The following is a 19,459-nucleotide window of genomic DNA, read 5'->3' as shown; positions in this document are numbered from 1 at the left end:
GGCCTTTAACATGTCTGTGCCTAGAGAACCCCAGATTTCACCTTTTTCACCTTTAATACAAAGAATACAAGGATATATTTCTTAAAAAAACTTAAATATTAGGATAAAGCTGACAAAATTCTTGTGATGGATGGGCGACCTGTCCAGGATGTACCCTACCTCTCACCTGGTTGCTGGAATTAGCTCCAGCTTCCTGCAACCCTTAAGTAGACTAAAAGGTGCAGAAAAATAGAAACGTGAATAAATGACTAAATCTTTACTTCAGCACTCAAATAAACGCAACATCTTGGATAAAATAATACATGCTATACTGACAGTGACAAATGATCTACCAGTTCCACCTCTACACACTGCCTAACTGGCCAGGTCTCTCAGCAACATATTAAAAACATCTTCACATAGTGCTGTGTTGAGGTTTAATTGTACTTTGACCAGAAGGTTTTTCGGATCACACCCCTCACTGTGTAACTCATGCAGATGAAGTCACAAACTTTTTTCCCTGCAGCTATTCACAGGAGCAATACTGACACAGTCAGAGGGAATAATGTCTGGTACAGCCAAAAAATAGGTCTCTTTCCTGTCTAGTCTGAGAATAATTATCATTAAGCTAAAATTCACTGCTACTCTCAGGCTAAACCGTTCAGCTTTAGATTAACATTGGTGAAGAAGGCATTCCAGGCTCCAAAGCTACGCATGAAGTTTTTGAAGATGCAGAATTCTGACAATTCAATGGGCAAAGTGTACGTAAGTATGACAAGATGACTAATAGCTTTATAGACAAACAGGAACATAAACTATCTCACTTTGGCTAAGTGGAGTGTGTGTGAATGTGGCTCAGGAGGAAGAGCAGTCACCAGAAGTTGGTTGATGGATTTCTGAATTCCCCCCTTATGCAAGAAGCCGAACAAAACATTGCATATATGAACTTAGCGCAGAAAGTCAGGAAATTTGTGTTTGGAAAGAATATTTCTTTCTTGTAACAATGCTTAAAGGCAATAAGTTTATAAAACTGGGCTTTCCAGTTTCTCACTAGAAAGCCCTTTTTCCCATTTAAGATTGCATCTCATTGGTAAAGAAAATTAATTCCAGGGCTGAGTAACAGAGTTGAGTATATAGGCTGCACCCATAAAATCATCTCTGCCAATGTGAAGCATCTCTTTCTGCTATTGATGGAAAAACTCAGAAGTGTTTGGTAGAACCATACACATTGATTACAGCCTGGCAACGTCACACTGCTGTGGGATGACATCCATTCTTCAACCAGTCAGTGTGGCTGTGTTGGTCACTCTGACATGAACAGCACACTTAACCGGTTTCCACAAGTGTTGGGGTTGAGATCAGGTCTGCAGACAGGTCATTCCATCCCCCTCAACTCTTCCAGTTTCTAGAGTTAGTCTCTGATTAACTCAGTTCTGTTGGGGGGAGCGTTATCATCTTGAAAGATAGAGCTCCATCCTATAATGCGACAATATGGGACTATCAGTGACTGTAGAAAAAAATTAACATCTGCAATTGGCTTGCCTCCAATGATGCCAATGTAGGAAGCCCCATACCATCACAATGTCTCCAACAGAAGCTGTTACCCTTTACAAGATTACTGTCAAGAATGTGGTTAAAACAAAGAAATAATTCACCAATCACTACTTTTCATACTTTTTTGGAATAAATTTATTCACCACAGGTTGTGTATATGTGTTTAAGCTTGGCTAGGAGTTTTCTGAGTGCTCAGATAAGCTAGAAAAATGTGTAATTACATCCTCCTGTACCATTTTATTATGAACAACCAGCATCCAATTACTGCATAATTACAATAATACATAAAGCCTGTAGGAATAAATTGCCTCATACTTCCTCATATTTGTCAGATCAAGTAAAGTTTCTTTTATTTAAGATTTGGCCCAGGGTTTAAAGAATTTAGAGTTGTATTATAATTACTACATAGGACACTATGAAATAACATTTACAGGGCTTTTATATAAAGAAAGTGGACATCAATATTATATTTATGTTATTGGAGCTTCAAAAAATTGGCACATGAAGAGTAATGATTATGTCTAAACACACACACACACACACACACACATACACATAGACATACACACCAGAGGCTAAAACTTGCAATCATTAGCATACATGCTTATGTCCTGGTTCACTTAAGATTCAAAGGGTGTAAGGATGATTTTTACCATTTTTATGTGTTTGAAAGGTACACAAGTAAAATGATGAATTATTGTGCATCAAAGCCCCTTGGCAGCAACATAATTAGTAAAAAAAAAACACAAAAAAAAACAAGAGCTGGCAACTTTTTAAACCCTGCCTTCAATGAAGATGAACATCTGGTTATATCAGTCAAACAGGACATAATGTTCTAATGACTCACTAGAAAACTTAAGCAAAGAAACATTAAAGCTTAACTAAACAATATTCATGAATGAAAAATACAAAATAATCTGTGCACACAGAGAATGATGAAGCTAATGATGCATTTAAGTCTGGAGGAGAAATGGTTTCTGAATTACTATAAAAACTATCCCAGCTGACTGAAAAGGAGACAGTATGATAGAAACAGGACAGCTTCAGGTGTTGCCAAGCACCATCACCAAAGTGAAAATAGGTGTGCCAATGGGGACTGAGGAACAGGTGGTAAAAGGTAGACAAGATAGATGTTAACTGGGATCTTTGGCTGATGCTGAAAACATAAAAAATAAATACATGCAAGCAGAAATTACAACCAAAACTAAACATGCTAATAACATATCTGTATACTGTCACCATCACTGATACAGAAGACCTCATTGGAATTCATCTGTATGGTGCTTGTGATGCACTGGCGATCTATGCTCGGTAAGACCAACCTTTCATCTGATAACAGATGTGACAGGCACCTCTCAGAGTTAAGTGTAACAATGGAGCCAAGTATGCCATGCATGAAACACCAGAGGACATGACAGTGCACAGCAGGAATTTTCAGCTCAGCCCTACAAGAGCAGCAATCCTGCAGGTTTTCAGTGTATCCCTACTTTTAACACACAGTCGACTTTTACAGTATTAAATGAACTCGACAATATAAATTAAAAAGCCTTTAAATTACATTTTGCAATGAAAATCTGGAGATGCAATATTATATTTTGACAGCTTCAGTCCATCAAACAGATAAGACTAAAGATCATTACTAATACTTACAAAATGTTCTATCATTTAACACACCATGCACAATAGGTGTGTACAAATTCTGCAGATTCATTGGCTACACAGAGGTGTGTCAAGCACTGGCCCATTTAGAAAGTTCATTTAAACTCTCCCTAAAAACCTGTACTTCATTTGGCCTCCAACATTATTTTTCACTGAAGATAACGTTCCCCGGACATGGTGTCCTCTCAGCCCGAGGAGAAATGGGCCACCTCATTGACATGCTTTTGATCTTGACCCACAAGTAAATGAAAACAAATAAAATTGAAATTTCTGGCTCCAGTTTCTTTTGATTCTGTTTTTATATATTTGTGTAGGTTGTTCAAGAACGGATAATGTAATAAAATCAACTATGATCATGTTAGAAATGATAAATTTTAATGTATGTGAGGTCTTTTTTTTTTTACAATTGAACAAATCATTCAACTTCTTCAGCCATCCCTACCAGAATAGATGATGAAATATTTTAACGACAATTAATATTGAAACACACATGAAATCAACACAGAGTTTATCTAATATACGGATAGTTAAATTAATCATTTTGTGTTCACTTAATAGAACTGGATTAGGGAGATAAAAGGTTTGCTGAGTTACCCCTGTCCTCGTGTCTGTTATTTAACCCATCCATTCCTATTCTACATCTACAGGGTCACTGGAGCCTGCAGTAGGTTGCCATCTGGGGCCAACATAGAGAAAAACAACTATTTACACTCGCTACATTCACAGAATTTAGAAACACCAGTTTACCTAAATATGAAAGTATTTAGACTGTCAGAGAAAGCTGGACAGTTCAGTGAGAACTCAGACATCTGCAGGGAGAAGATGCAAACTGCACACAGAAAGGTCCTCGCTGAGGTTCATAGCAGGAACCTTTTTGCTGTGAGAAGACAGCGCTTACCATCACACCTCCTCGCTGTTTTCACTGATTTTAAATATCTTGGTGTTCCATTCAACAACATCATTTAAACTCAATGTAAAAGAAAGAAGTGGCAGTAACTCATTTTACTATTAAAAACTTCTGAAAAAAACATCTAAATGTTTTTTCCACACACTGAATATTGCCTAACAAGTTAGTCTCTTACCTGTTCCTCAACTCTTAACTGCAACTGCAGCTTTATTTACAACACACCTTAAAAAAAAACAACATGGTTGACCACAGTGATACAATGTGTAGTATTAAAACTATTCAAATAAATAGCATATGAAGGACAATGGAAATTGAAATTATAATTTAAGTAAAATAAAATAAATAATTAACAAAAAACTAAAATGGGATCAAAGTAAAAATAATTTACTATTATTCAACACAAGTCACTCTATGCAAACGGCAGATGGATTTTAAACAAACTCTCAAGCAAAAGAAGGACTAAAGAAGCACATCAAGTACTTGTTAAAAATCTTACTTTATTCACCAGTGTCTAATTCTGATAAAGCATGTGTTTGAGCTTTCAAATCACTGTTCAATATCTCAGGTACTCCATAATATTGACCCTCCCGTATAGTGGTAATCAGTTAAACATAAGATTAATTTATTTAATCAATTAATTAATTAATATATTATATATTAATATTAATATATTAATCAATTTATACATAATTGAATTTCCCTTTGGGGATTAATAAAGTATTTTTCATTTCATTAATTTTGATAAATTAAAAGGCTTATTTATGTGGGCCTCTATCACAGATGATGTCCTAATACCACATACGCAAACTGCATTGATCAGCTTGTTTTTGATATATGGTTTGTGTGTGTGTGTGTGTGTGTGTGTGTGTGTGTGTGTGTGTGTGTGTGTGTGTGTGTGTGTGTGTGTGTGTGTGTGTCAGGTATTTTAGGAGTATTGTAAAGTGTGCCAGGGCCTTTGTGCTTGTACAGCTGGACTTTAATATGGATTCATATTTTTGGGGGTAGGCAACAGATGGAAATGAACCTTTAGGCTACAATCCAGCATTTTTATCTTCATATTTCATGAAAAAAATCATTAACTTCCATTGTCCTGTCCAAATAAAAAAAAAAAAAACGAAGCTGTTCCAAAATAAAAATAAAAAAACAATAGCAAAATAACGCATGATAGTAAGATTATGATGCTTATAAAGATTTTTCCAAGTCTTATAATGTTTTCTTTCTGTTTCTCAGGATAAAGCTAGAGAACCACCAACTACATATAGTTCAACAAGAAAATAATCACAAAAACATCATATTTTAATCCCTTTTTCTAGTATTTCTCTGCAGAACACTTAGGCTTTTCCCAGGCCCTGCATTTGGTGTTTAGAACCTGTGCTTTGAACACAGATGACAGCCAGATCAAAGAGAGAGGATATTCAAAGAAATTCAAACAATCATTCAAAATATTTTGTGATCATCACTGACAGATGATACTCAATGGGCTCCATTCTCCATCCATCCATTGGTGCCAGGCTGTTCCATGGACTCTGTCTGCCATAAGCTACATAAGTTAGCTTTGCAATAAATAGAAAGTAAATCAATATAATACACAAGCTGCGATATAAAAACGGTGACATTTAAATACTCTGAGTGTGACACTACCTAATGTTTTCTTTTCCCTGCAGTAATACACAGCAATAAGAAAAAAAAAAACAGCCTCTATTTATATCTTTATCTTGTTTTAATTATGCAGATTGGTGAAGACGTTCAGAAAAAATTAAAAAGGCTCTTCTTGGCTACGAATCTTAAATATGTTCCTCCTATTGTAAAACTCTCATGCTGATAAAGTTACATAACATCAGCAATAAGGAACCAGATACATCTGAACAGGCAGAACAGCTGAGATATCACTTTATTGCAGTTTATAGCAGTTTAGACAGTAAATAAAAACCTGGCATTCAGGTGTATTTCATTTGATTGTGATTTTGATTGAAAACAGTGGGACAGGGGTTAAAATGAATTAGTGGAGGGAAAATAAGATTTTAAATGCTGCCTATTCTTTCAGTTGTGCTTAGACATATCTGACTTTTAATATGTTTGTCTAGAAATATTTCCACAGAGCCCATGCTGACCACCTTCTGCCGTTTCCCATGAAAGGATGATTTTCCTCATCTTAAAAATAAATTGAATAATCTGAAATCCATACACGACCGTCTCTACTTTAAAACAATTCCTCCTCTCAAAGGAAGACAAACAACCTGTTCACTGATTCCTCTGAGACATAAAACCAATTAGTTTTTCAGACCCACCTTGCAAGCACAAATGATAAAAAAATAAATAAATAAAATAACTAAAACCTGCTGGTTCCCTTTGGCAAAGATGGTGAGGCTCTGTGGCAAGAATGACACCTTATGGTACCAACAAAATACCACAGCAAAGAACAAATTTCATCTTAGATTTCTACAAGTTGTTGACTGTGGACAGCATAGCACTTTGTGGGATGTATGCTGGATACTGGGAGCTATTGTTACCAGTATAATTTCAAAGTTCTGCACTGGAGAAATCCATGTTAAAAAAAATCCCGCCGCCACTGTGACAAATCTAGAAATTCATTTTTTGGTTAGCGCTGCAAACAGTTCAGGCATTGAGAATCCAACGCCGCCTGGAATCTAAATCCATTCGCTTTCACTTCAGGGCAAGAACATGGCATAATAACTGGTTTATTAATTACTACAGTTGGTAAAGGACTGGGGGGGGGGGGGTGGCACGGCAAATAAATACAACTATGTCTTCCTTATTTTTACAAGACTAGTTCATAGTCAAACAACTCAAGTGGTGTAACATGTCTGATCACAAACAGCCAAATAAGCACAAATAAATATCACCTGTCCAAGTTTTGCTGCCTGCTGCAGAATCTCTGCCTTCCTCTGGTTTCCACGATGGGCATGGAATGAGTTCTTCTGACTTTGGATCACTATCAGCACCTCCTCTAACCCTGAAAACACAAATACACAGAAAGAGATGCTAAACTGGAATAAACAAACCAAATGCTGAGGCAGGTAGCAAAACAGGCTGTTTACTTTCCTGCTATTTAACTAAGCCGAAGCAAACTGTTTGCAACATCGTATTCCCTGAAGATATAGTGGTACATTTTATTTGTCAGTTAGTAGTTTATTTTGAAGAACAAACATCAAACCAAAAATAAGAACAAGCAAGAGAAAACTAGCAGGTGGAAAGTCCATTACATGCAAACACAAGAGTCAAAACACATCATTTCATTTCATGTTCAAGAAGGGATGGGTAGAAGTTTAAACTCATTTATTCCCATACACACACACACACACACACACACACACACACACACACACACACACACACACACACACACACACACATATATATATATATATATATATATATATATATATATATATATATATATATATATATATATATATATATATATATATATATATATATATGTATATAAGGACTTTTTAAGCCTCAAAGTAATTAGGATTTTATATTCTATGCTGAGTTTAATAGGAAGTCAAACGAACAGGAGAAATGCCTTCGCTGTTTCTTCTGAAGTATTGTTAAGACCTTAGCAGCCCAGCATAGATACGGACAGTTTTTCAGTGTTGCTTTGGGGCAAGAAGCTCTAGTGGTTCCTGAAGTTTTTGTGCCACAGTTCTCAACATAACATTCATTTATTCATTTTCCAAACCGCTTGATCCAATTCAGGGTCGCGGGGAAGCTGGAGCCTATCCCAGTTGTCTTTTGGGCGAAAGGCAGGATACGCCCTAGACAGCTCGCCAGTCCATTGCAGTCCTCAACATAACAGATAGATTTTTTTTTGGCTACATTTGCTTTTACAATGATCTGGTGACCCCTTTCAAAATCTTGGGACCCCTGTGGGGGTCGGGACCCCAGTTTAGAAAAGATATGCTCTTGAGATCTGTTTAATGGGTTTAAAATCCTGTTAAAATTAACTGAATCTCAGAGTGTTTTAGAGCCAAAAATAATAAACTCAGTTTTGCCTGAGTTAAAAAATGTTCAAAAAAGGGAATTACAGGTCATCCAACATAAGATCTGCAACTAAATACCTCACTCACCCACAGATTGATGTGCAGGGTACTCCTGGTGTTCTTTTGCCTGCAGCGTGTCACAAAGATCCTTGTTAGTTCAAACACAAAACGCTAAGCCTCATGACGAAACATAATCACAGCAAAAATTTGAGGGTCTGCACTTACATGAACGTTACTTGTGTGTTTGTCTCCAGCTGAGGGGCCATGATGCCACAAAGGGAAACAAATGTTAGAACTAACTTTGTTGACATAAATAAATATTATTTCAAACTCTAATTAAGAATAACCATTTCCCTGCCAATTCATGTCTTAACTTTAAGCAAACTTTTACCATCTTGGAGTATTTATGACATTGTGGCATGAATAGTGCAAGTTTCAGTGGTACAAGCTGCAGCTGTGAGTTCCTGTTATCAGAATAAAATAGTGCTGTGATTGAATGGAAACTCCAGACTTTGAGACCAGAGAATCTCCAGGTGATATTACTTAATATGTGCAATGTTGTAAAAACATGACCATTTTTCTTTTTGTTTCACTAAAGATGGAAATAAAGCTAAGAAAGTCCAACAAGAAACTAACTTTTCTTAGCTAGGACATTATTTTATATAAAACGGTTTGCATAAACACTGACTGGATCACAATGTGCTCTGAGAGGGATTTGCTGTGTGTAACTACACAAAAAAGATGAAGTGATATAAATCAACCTTAAATTAATAATCCAATAGCTTTTATATGTCAAAGTACAACACGGTCACGTTTTATTGGAGAGGTGAGCTGTGCTATAAGAAAAAGTTTTATTGTTTATTGTTATATATTCAAGCCCTTCCATCATACATGTTTCCATTGTGTGATTGTGCATCTTATATTCCTCCAACCCGTATAAGTTATTGCCATCTCGTGAAAAGGTTAAGATAAAACTTTCTTAGTTTGCACTGGAATTCTGCCAGATTCCTTCAAATTTTGACATTATACACTAATTTTCTCCTATTTGTTTACTAAAAAACATCAAACTCTAATGAATATGAATTGTGATGAAAGGTCCTCTCTCAGATGAACTTTCACAGACATTTAACGCTACTGCTATGCTGTAGAAGGAGAGCAATCCTACTATTGCTGTGACACAAAATCATCCTCACCAACTGCACCTGTGCGTATGTTCCACAGCTGGAGTGCAGCTGACCAGAAAGAAGTACAATGAGCACAAACAAAAGGTTAGAGGATCATAATAACACAGCTGGAGGATATTTACAACACATGCTGTCTTAACATCTGCAACTACCCTACACACCCATATCACAACCACTTTAAACTGCTGCCATCAGGTAAACACTATAGTATTGTAGACTGACCTCAAGACTGAAGGTAATATTGAATATTCAATTCATCTTAGTTCAGTGGTTACAATCAATTCTTGACATCAAATATTGACAATAAGTATTTAAAATTCATATCCACTGCTATGAAGTCAGTCAAGCTAAACGTGGCTGGATATTTGTGTTTTCTGTCTTATATGGTGGCAAAGAAAAGCACTGGCAAAGTCTCAATGAGGCTGCACTCTTAAGGTACAGAAAAAGCTCATTATATAGGAATCTGAATATGCATGTATGAATCATGCTGATCTTGGCAGAAAATATCATTTGAGCACATTTTACAAAGATGTTAATATGTTAAATAAATAATTAACATATGTTTGCAAAAAGTCATATTAATAAATCAAACAATTATTAATATTACGATTAATTAATAAATATATAATTTAAAAATATGTCATAAAATGTCAAACAAAAATAAACTGGAAATAAAACAATACTGCACCAAGTTAATATCAGCTTAATATTTGTTTCCTGTTTCAATTTTCAAATTAAAAAAAAGAAAAGAAAAGAAACCGTATTGGGGCATTCTGCAGCTCAGCAACTAACATTTCACGAATAAATTGACTGAATAACAATAACCTACAGAATTTCTTATAACATGATCCATGATATCATGCCAAGTACTCTATTTTTTATATTAGGATTACTTTCACTTTGGAAGGTAAAACAACCTTACTTCCGGTCGTTGGCTACCGAGTGTGTCTAACTTTATTAGCAGGTAAGCTAGCACTGATTGGTGGTGTGTTTGCGGGGCATTCGCTCCACTTACCTGAACAAAAGAGAAGAACAATAACCAGGTTGCATCCGTGTACCCCAACATGACAAGACATGCCTCCTGCAGGGGATGTTTCAATCATGGATAAGAAATTATTTCTGACATTCCTACACTGGCTGAGCTGTACGACTGCTTGCTTGTAGTGAACGTCAATGCGGAGCTGTAGCGACCTCTAGCGGACAGTACGCGAGCGTGACTGTCCCGATGTACTCTTACCAGCCACTTTGTTAGGTATCTATTACCTGTTAACGCAAGCTTATCAGCCATTCACATGGCAACAACTACCAGCGCATTGAGGCAGATAGATATGGTCAAGACAACTTGTTGAAGTTTAACTCAAGCATCAAATGGGGTTGAATGATTACTGAGAATATGGCATGTTTGTTGGTACCAGACAGGCTGCTCTGATCATATCACAAATAGCTGATTTACTGTTGTTTTGTTTTGTTTTTTTTACACTCATCTGTGTCTAGGGTTTACAGAGAATGATCCACGATTAAAAGAAAGGCTATAGACTGATACTACATAGATTATATAAAGGCAACAGTAATGAAAAAAGTCACAGTATAACCAAGGTATGTAGAATAGCCCCTCTAAACACAACACATTCAACCTTGAAGCCAGTAGCAGAAGACCATATTGGGTGTCACTCAATATCACACTGACAGATAAGAGCAAGAGACTGAGGCTAAAAACTACTCAGGCAATTCCGTGCAATATGAGATTGGAAAAATATTTTCTGGACTGATGATTCTCCATTTCAGCTGTGACATTCACATGATAAGGTCAGAATTTGGCAAAAACAACATGAAAGAATGGATCCTTTCTTGAATCAACAGTTCAGGCGGGTGGTGACAATATGGTGTGGGGAATATTTTCTAAGCACACTTTGGACTCCTTTATACCAACGAAGCATAATTCAAAAGGCAGGAGTTATTTAAAAATGATATTCCTAACCAACAACACACACAAAATTGATCAAATATTGAGTGAGGAGCTTATAGCTTCTGTTGAAGCTAATCTGAGACTATGTACAGACTATGGGGCAAAGGCTGTAAGTCACACTGAAGTCATAAGTTACACAAGTTAGATATGCAATAAATAGAAAGTAAATCAATATAATACACAAGCTGCGATATGAAAACTGTGACGTTTAAATACTCTGAGTGTGACACTACCTAAGGTTTTCTTTTCCCTGCAGTAATAGACAGTAATAGAAAAGAAAAAAAAACAGCCTCACTATTTATATCTTTATCTTGTTTTAATTTTGCAGATTGTGGAAGATGTTCAGAAACATTAAAAAGGCTCCTCTTGGCTACAAATCTTAAATATGTTCCTCCTATTGTAAAACTCTAGTGCCTGTAAAGTTACATAACATCAGTAATAGGGAACCAGATACATCTGTACAGGCAGAACAGCTGAGATATCACTTCATTACAGTTTATAGCAGTTTAGACATAAAAACCTGGCATTCAGGTGTATTTTATTTGATTCTGATTTTGATTGGAGCTGAGGTTAGGGACATAAGTTTTGACGTTTGTATCTCCATATTAGCCAGTATAACATCAATAGATTGATTCTGCAAGTCTAGACAATTAGACCAGAAATTACAAGTAAATTTTCATGTAGCGTGCTGTACTTCTAAAACTGACTTGTATGATCAAGATCCGCAGAGATAATATTTGTAGAATGGATTTGGTTTGCATAATGTTTCCTTAAACGTTTAGTGAATTATTTTCTGATGCAGTTCTCACTGCAGAACTGCTGTACTACATCCAAACACATACTGTTATATTTTCGTCGAATATTCAGGACGTTTCTATCGTTTACAGCGTGATATTTTACCTTTACAAAAGTATTCTAATCTTCACTTTTTGGGCTCTGTCTGATATTTTAAAAAGTTACCCATTTTTCTTTCATTTTGCATAAACAATATGAACTATCTGGCTTGCAGGCATGCTGCAATAAGTTATAAGTTAATAAGTTATAACCAACATGACGTGCAACTTGCTGACGGTAACAGGAAGTCATCCTGGGTTTTAACACAACACGCTTTACTTCCAGCTCGCGCTTGACAGCAGAGGTGCAGCAGGAAAAACGTGGCATAATAACAGCTATCACAATGTCCTACAAACAGATGAATGTCACAGAAATAGAGGAGTTTCTGAGAAAACCACCGGTAGGTTTCTCCGTGGAGGCTCTCTGCTCGGGTTACCGAGTCCACAGCGACGAGGAGGAGAGTCTGGTGCTCATCGACGATTTCCAGTCCTGCGTTGGGAAGATAGTTTTCCAGAACTCCCTGGGAAGGTGAGAAACACTCACACCTGTGTTCCCTAAAATGTATTTATGAACACATATAAAAGCGCGGGTTTAAGCATGAGTCTTTATGTATTTTCGTGTGTTTTTCATGGCAGTAAAGTCACGATAAACAATTTATGGGAGTATACGAGCTTCAGAAAGACTCTGCTCTCCAAGAAGATCTATCTGCTGGTGTCTGCCTGCGAGCAGGACCTCACTATGAGCAGCAAAAGCAAAGTCAGAGGTAAGCCAAGCACCAAATATTATTTGTGTGTTCATTTTAGTCTATACAGACAACAGACTAAGTTCCCAAACCACCACTGGTGTTTTAGGTTAGCAGAGAATAGTTTGTGTCGGAGTCATTGTGTGTTTTTAAGCTCTTTGGCTACAGCTGTGTGTAGTTGGTGGTATAGGTGACTCATGCTGGCTTCAGACTGGGGTCCTTTCCAGCTGGGCGTGGAAGATAGCACAATGATGAGGTTAAATGAAGTTATTTTCTTCCAAACCCCCCTCCTCCTTGTTTCAGTGCTGAAGCAGTATGTGGTGTCCTTCGATGGCAGCAATCCTTTCATCAGGTGGCAGATGGAGAAAGGACTGGACTGGACCATCTCCTCTGTGGCTGGAGAGAGTTACAGGGTCGATGTAAGCTGGACTTGGTCGTGTCTCTGTTGATTCTGTTCATTATATGTCTGGCTGCACTGTTATGACTTGTTGGGTGTGAGTTGCTATACATTTCTGCATCCAAAACGGTGTTTTCTTCATTTAGATTGTCCTGCATGACGCTCTGGAGAGCTGGATTCCTGAAGACCTCACTGATAACCTCACAAAAGTCAAACCCGTGTGGAAGGACACTTCTTTCACCCTCAAATACTACTCTGATGCCTTATTTGATTTCCCACACTGGTTTGGTTTCAGCAGAAGGACATTTAAGGTAAATTATAAGCAATTTCTTATTTTGTTTCGTAATAATCTACCCTTTTTTGTACTTTTTAGGAGGTATATGGCTAATGTGATGTTTCTTGTGTTTACCATCATTAAAGCTGACACTTACGTGAACCATCTGTGGAAGAAGAAGAGGACAAAGCTGGGTTCATTTGTCAGTTTTCAGTGGCATTAACCACCTCCATAAGAAAAATGGATTATGAAGTCCAGTTATCAGTGGATGAGTGGTTGTGAAACGAACATGTCCGGTGAAAAATTCTCGAACTTTTTGAGACTGTCGGATCTTTACTATAAAAGCGATCAGGTCCAGATTTCTCCACTGTTCAGTGGACAAAAAACAATGAAGAGGACGGAAATTCTGGATGGCTTAAAAATGATTCAGGCAAATTATGTGTATAAACAGAAATTTGTACAAGTAAATGTTTATTGACATCATTCAGTTTCAAGCTGTACCGTGGTGAAAGAGCTTTAAATTTATGCTACTAAAATGAAAAAAAAAAAAACGACTTATCATTGCGCTAAAAGGAAAAAAAATTTCAGGAAAGCTGTAATTTTAGATGTATATTTGCTGAACAAAAACATAATAAATGCATTTACAACCTAAAAAGCAAAGTGTTTTAATGCACAGCTGTATTTGCTAAAAATGTGTAAGTTACATGACATGCACAGAACTAAGGGATGAGCAGAAGAGCAGATGCGGCATTGGTGATGGTTTCTACGTATTCTTTGTAGTCGCTGCCGTAGTAGCGCCCCATCAGGTAGTTAAAGATGCCCACAATGCACATCAGAAACAGGAAGCTCATGATGCGCTTCCCGAACAGGTATCCTGGGGTGCTACACAGAAATATATATTTTTAAAAATGATTCGAGAACAACTTAATCCATTGGCATTATGCAGTAGATTGCTTGAATTAAACTACCTTTGAGAGGTCTGTCCCAAATATCCAATAAAGTACTTCTGCCTGACTAGCAGGTAGATGATCCCAGCAAAAGCAGCTGGAGCTTTCAGGGACAGAAAAGGGGAAAAATAATAAAGGTGGTTCCATAAAACACACTATGGACTACATACAATAGGTACACGGGCCATCTTGTCTCCTTTTAGCTACCCTGCTATTATCTCTGAATTACTTTTTAATGTTGTGCCAGATGTTAAGAAACAGTTTTTGCTTAAGACCTGGTGCAGTGACCAACAAGTTTTTCTTCACTCAGAGCTTAAAATTTCAGATGGAATGAAGAAATGTGAACTTGCAACAAAAAATAGGTTTAGAAAACATGAACAGGGCTGCTGATAAAGGGTAATAAATGAAAGGCATGTAAAGGTAATGACTTCTAAGCTTTAAGTAGGTTAAAATGTTCATGTGTTACTGTGTAGAGAACGGAGTAATCAGAAGAGTTTTATTTGTTATTAGGTAAAGCAGAATGCTGCTTGTATGTGGTTGCCTTCCCTGCTGTGTTGAACCATGATCACCAGTTAGAATGAGTACAGGTTGTTTGTGCCCCAGCATGGAGCAAAATAACATTTGTGATTAGGAAAAACTTACAAATGTAATAATAATCATTAATAAAACTCCTAAGGGATTATGTGAATTTGCTGCCTCTTAAAATCAAGTAAAGCAGTAAACAAAGAGCACACAAATCTTGACCAGACTTCTATGTCGTTTACACATATGGGTGTGAACTGCAGTACAAATATGTGCCAGTCTCCTCCACACTGTTTAATGATTACCTTGATTGAGGCAAAGCCCAGCACACCACATTAATGCCAGGAAAGTAGGATAAGCATCCATGCAGTTACGACTGGAAAAAAAAAAAAAAAAAAAACAAGAACAGAAACCATAAGGAAGTTGCTTGTAATAAGACTGAAGCAATCACACAGGTTGGAGAGCTGTGCCAAGTCCTGTATGAGCAGGAAATGTTATGCAACTGGTGAGCAGAAGTGCCTACAAAAAAAAAAAAACTGAGAAAAAGTCCTATGGATGTCAGAAAAGTTGAGCTACATAACCCAGATATGGAGAGCCAGGAAAAACTGACTACTCTCCATGTCAGCAGAGACTGGCTGTTGCAGTGCAATGATCTGGACAATGTGTTGGACAAAGCCATATCCTTCAAACCTTATACTGTTCCACAAGTCATTCTTCACAAGCCCACTAAAGGAGCACCAAAAGAGGAATTGCTGTACTATAAATAAGCATGTCTTTGTCTTGATATCTGAGAATTTATTACTTCTTTAGGTAATTTTAATCTCCTCAGACAAAAAAAAATTACATTAGAAATTGACATGAAATTTGAAGAGAGAGATGCATTTAAGGAACAACCAGCAAGTGAACAAAGAATTACAAGTCTTTCTATAAGAAATCATTTGCATTTTCGGCTGCTTAGACTCAGGAATTAATGGTTAGAGGTGACTACTTGACTATTCAGGATTCTTTTCCTTTATTCCACTTTCATTAGAAATAAAAATGACAGATGTATAAAAATGAGCCAATAAATGCATTCCTAGTCATGGAGAGGCTTGCTTACCTTTTTCCTACTGTACTTTTCAACAAACCAATTATCCAAAAGCATCGTCAAAAAAAAGGAAGGAGTGACTCACAGAAACTAATGTCAAATTAAACCAGATCCCTGAGAGATATGAAAATACAATCGCCATGACACTCCTTCCCTAGCCTAGCAGAATACCAGGTCAAAATTCTACTAAAAAGAAATATTTGGGGAACTTCTATTGAAAAGCTGAGCCAGATTTATTATTTTAATTAATTTAATGTAATTTTAATGTGGTAGTTAATTGTTGCCACAGCTGTCAAATAACATATTCAAATATACTAATAGTGGAAGTCAATGACTCACCTCAACAGTTTAGCGTTGTGATGATGACACTAAATTACTATAAAACATTACAACGAAAGTTGATTGGCTCTGAAAAATTGTTTGACTCATGATCATGTTTAATTCTACACTGCCCCCAGATGTTTGCAACACCTTTTACAGGGTAATGTTGGCACTAATGTTTTAAAATCATCCCCAGGAAAAGTATTGCTACTAAATTATACTGGAGGACATACTGAGATGTTAGATTGCTTTCAGATAATAAAATCTAAGTTTTGGCCAGATGTGGAAAAAACTATCACATGTGATGATGCAAGTACAGCATGAGCAGGATGCTGTTTATATCTGCATGAATCAGATTAATTCATTTTCTTTTACTGGCTTCAAATGTAGGTTGTGATCTTGTTTGACAAACAAGAGATGATTAAGTTTGTTTAGTTAAGTCTTGTAACTTAATAAGACGCTGACTTTATTTTTTCTGTATTTTCAACCCCAGAAGCTGAACTAATACATGTATTTTCTAAGCATTCAAATGAGGTTGCTGCCTGGTTTTTCCTGCCCATGTTCAGGCAAATGACTACCTAGCTATCGGATTAATATTTGGCAGTTATAAAATTGAGCACAGTGCATCCATTGTGGTTTCACTTGAACGATTTCACTGGATAAACTTAGAAATAAACATAAAGAAAAGGGTACTTACTTGGCACAAGACACTCGCTCAAAAGCAGATGTGTGGCTTTGGCTCTTGCATTCCCTCTCTACCTTATGAGCAAAAAAAGCTGAAGATACAAATTAGGACTGATTTGAAAAGCGATAATCAGGTGTGAGCATTTTAAAAAGCTTGCCTTGTGTTTTTCTCACCGTTCTGAAGAACGCTGATGAGTGTGACAATGACCAGGAGGTAGATATTTTCCACTGCTTTGCTGGAGTCCATGACTGTCATGCGATGTGTTGATGCAGGTGGATGCTGAGGGAGACAAAGCTTCTCTTTCACATCCAGCAATGTTTAGCTCAAGTCAGATATGCATCATAAACCTCTCCTACTATGACATCATGCACTCCCTACCTAACATCCATACAACAAACAAGTGTAGTTTGTGACTTCCTCTTTATGCATATGATGCTCTGGCTTAATACAAACACGTGCCAACGAGTTGTGTGCAACTTCCTCTCTGTGTTGTTTAAGACAAACCACATACACTCTCACATGTGCACTTAGACTTAGACTTGACTTTAATAATCTCTTTTGGATGACTCCCTTAGGGAAATGAAAATTTCCAGCAGTGAAAAGGAAAAGTAGCAGCTTCGAGCACCTTTATGCTTTGCAAAATTCATTTTCTTCACTGGTATTTTCTTGCTTTTCCCAAAGTGAATAAAACTTTACTTGAAAGTTTTTTTCATTCCATCATCCAATCAATTACACACTTACAATGCTCCATCTCCAGTGTAAGAATGAGGCAATTGTGCAGAAAGTGTGCAGAATAACCTAGATAAATCATAGCTTGTTATCTTTGGAAGATGTAGTCCTTAAGAAGACTTCAATACAATGCTACATGTGTAAATGCACTTCTTAGCTGTTATCTGAATCTGGCTCCCTGCATTGGCCTTGGCAGGCTGGTTATCAAATCTCCTGGAATGTTATGCTGTCTCTCCCCCTAGCCTACCCCACTCCCATTTAAACAGGTGCCACAGATGAACTGGGGGATAGTTCATAGACACACTCACTGAACCCACACACTCACACTCACTGTTACAGACACACTCTCTTATTTTTCACATAGACTGTAAATAAAAAGAAATTTCTCCGTCTTCTCCGGCCCTTTTCCCTCCCTCCACTCACGGACAGCGAGTTGGTTGGATGCGCCTTCTCGGCTGCGAACTGACGGGCTATGCTGGGAAATCCCACCCCGACCACGTCCTTCCATGTGTTTTCTTTATGTTGTGATTGCCTGATTATGTGCTTTTTCTATTTTTTTTTTTTCGGGGATGAATAAAGTATTCTTGTATCTTGTTGTATCTTTATTCTAAAATGCTGGACCAATTGCATGGAATGAGATGTGTGAATGACTTTGGATAGCTCTCACTTTCAGCCCTTCAGTCAAACAGCACCTGCGAGTGCTTTTTAATGGTAATGCAGCTTTGACACGCTTCCTCTGCTTTTAAATGTACCAAAAACATTGAGAGGGTCTTGGCCGCAGACTGGAGAATAAAACATTAGGTACCATTTTCGGTTTAGGGTGGTCATTATTGATTATTTAATTACTTATTGACTTATTTAATAATTTATTGACTTAGCTATTTTTATCATATAAAATGGAGATTAACTGTGAAGACGAGATTATGTACTTAGCCAAAGATACAAGAAATGCTTTCATATAATTACTTTTCTAAAATGAAAACCAAATGTATAGGCATTTAAAGACACACATACGCTGACAGATATCACGACATTGACTTTCAATACAGAAGGATACGACCGTCACTCGCAAGTCCCATATGGTCTAGCGGTTAGGATTCCTGGTTTTCACCCAGGCGGCCCGGGTTCGACTCCCGGTATGGGAACAACTGTTTTACTTAAAACATTTTCCTTTCCTTAGCGTCACAATGGGGCAGTTTTCTCCTAATGTATGCGACACAGTGAGCGATCAAGAAATCCAGTTCTGTGCTTGGAATAACTCAAGAGCTGCTGGAACTGATTGTCCAAAGAATGCTGCAGAAGATGATACAGGATTCTTCACACCCTCTCCAGAACACTGTGATGAAACAACAAATTGTGTTCAGTGACAGGCATTTTCAGGTCCACTGAAAGATACAGAATATCATTCCTGCCACCAGGAATAATATTCAGCTGTCCTAAGGTCAGCTCCTGGAACAAGACTTCCTCAAGTTAATTATCTACTACAATATTGAATTTCCTTTTAATTTATATATATATATCTATATATATATATATAGATATATATATATATACATATACATATGTGTGTGTGTGTGTAATATCTTGGCTTCTACACAAAAACTCATATTTGCATGACATTAAACTACTCATTAAATATGGCTGTACAGATTCTGTGGACAGCAG

General features: G+C 37.0%; 3 protein-coding genes across 3 annotated transcripts in view; 1 reads left to right on the top strand and 2 right to left on the bottom strand.

The window, feature by feature from the left end:
• Positions 1-8,372, bottom strand: part of b3glctb (beta 3-glucosyltransferase b) — a gene marked incomplete at both ends in the record, with an annotated part of 28,308 nt that extends 19,936 nt beyond the window's left edge. Inside the window, 3 exons of the mRNA XM_079247378.1 lie at positions 6,964-7,073; positions 8,194-8,233; positions 8,343-8,372. Coding sequence (XP_079103504.1) covers positions 6,964-7,073; positions 8,194-8,233; positions 8,343-8,372 — 180 coding nt within the window. The remainder of the gene's footprint in view (positions 1-6,963; positions 7,074-8,193; positions 8,234-8,342) is intronic.
• A 4,039-nt stretch (positions 8,373-12,411) lies between these two features.
• On the top strand, positions 12,412-13,728 carry medag (mesenteric estrogen dependent adipogenesis). The gene is made up of 5 exons (XM_079248048.1): positions 12,412-12,618; positions 12,726-12,853; positions 13,136-13,251; positions 13,376-13,540; positions 13,650-13,728. Exons 1-5 carry the CDS (start codon positions 12,434-12,436, stop codon positions 13,662-13,664), a joined length of 609 nt encoding a protein of 202 aa, XP_079104174.1. The 5' UTR covers positions 12,412-12,433; the 3' UTR covers positions 13,665-13,728.
• A 494-nt stretch (positions 13,729-14,222) lies between these two features.
• alox5ap (arachidonate 5-lipoxygenase-activating protein) lies at positions 14,223-18,287 on the bottom strand (the record flags this gene model as incomplete). Its single annotated transcript, XM_079248166.1, has 6 exons — positions 18,218-18,287; positions 17,239-17,344; positions 17,078-17,156; positions 15,278-15,348; positions 14,472-14,553; positions 14,223-14,385 (listed from the first exon to the last, which is right to left on the bottom strand). The coding sequence occupies exons 2-6, from the start codon at positions 17,318-17,320 to the stop codon at positions 14,223-14,225; spliced, it is 477 nt and encodes a 158-aa protein (XP_079104292.1). The 5' UTR covers positions 17,321-17,344; positions 18,218-18,287.
• Positions 18,288-19,459: the final 1,172 nt, after the last annotated feature.

The sequence above is a fragment of the Telmatherina bonti genome (genome assembly GCF_933228915.1).
Source record: "Telmatherina bonti genome assembly, chromosome: 10".
In the NCBI taxonomy this organism is placed as follows: domain Eukaryota; kingdom Metazoa; phylum Chordata; class Actinopteri; order Atheriniformes; family Telmatherinidae; genus Telmatherina; species Telmatherina bonti.
The sequence above is the reverse complement of the archived record's forward strand: the minus strand, read 5'-3'. Positions and strand labels throughout refer to the sequence as shown.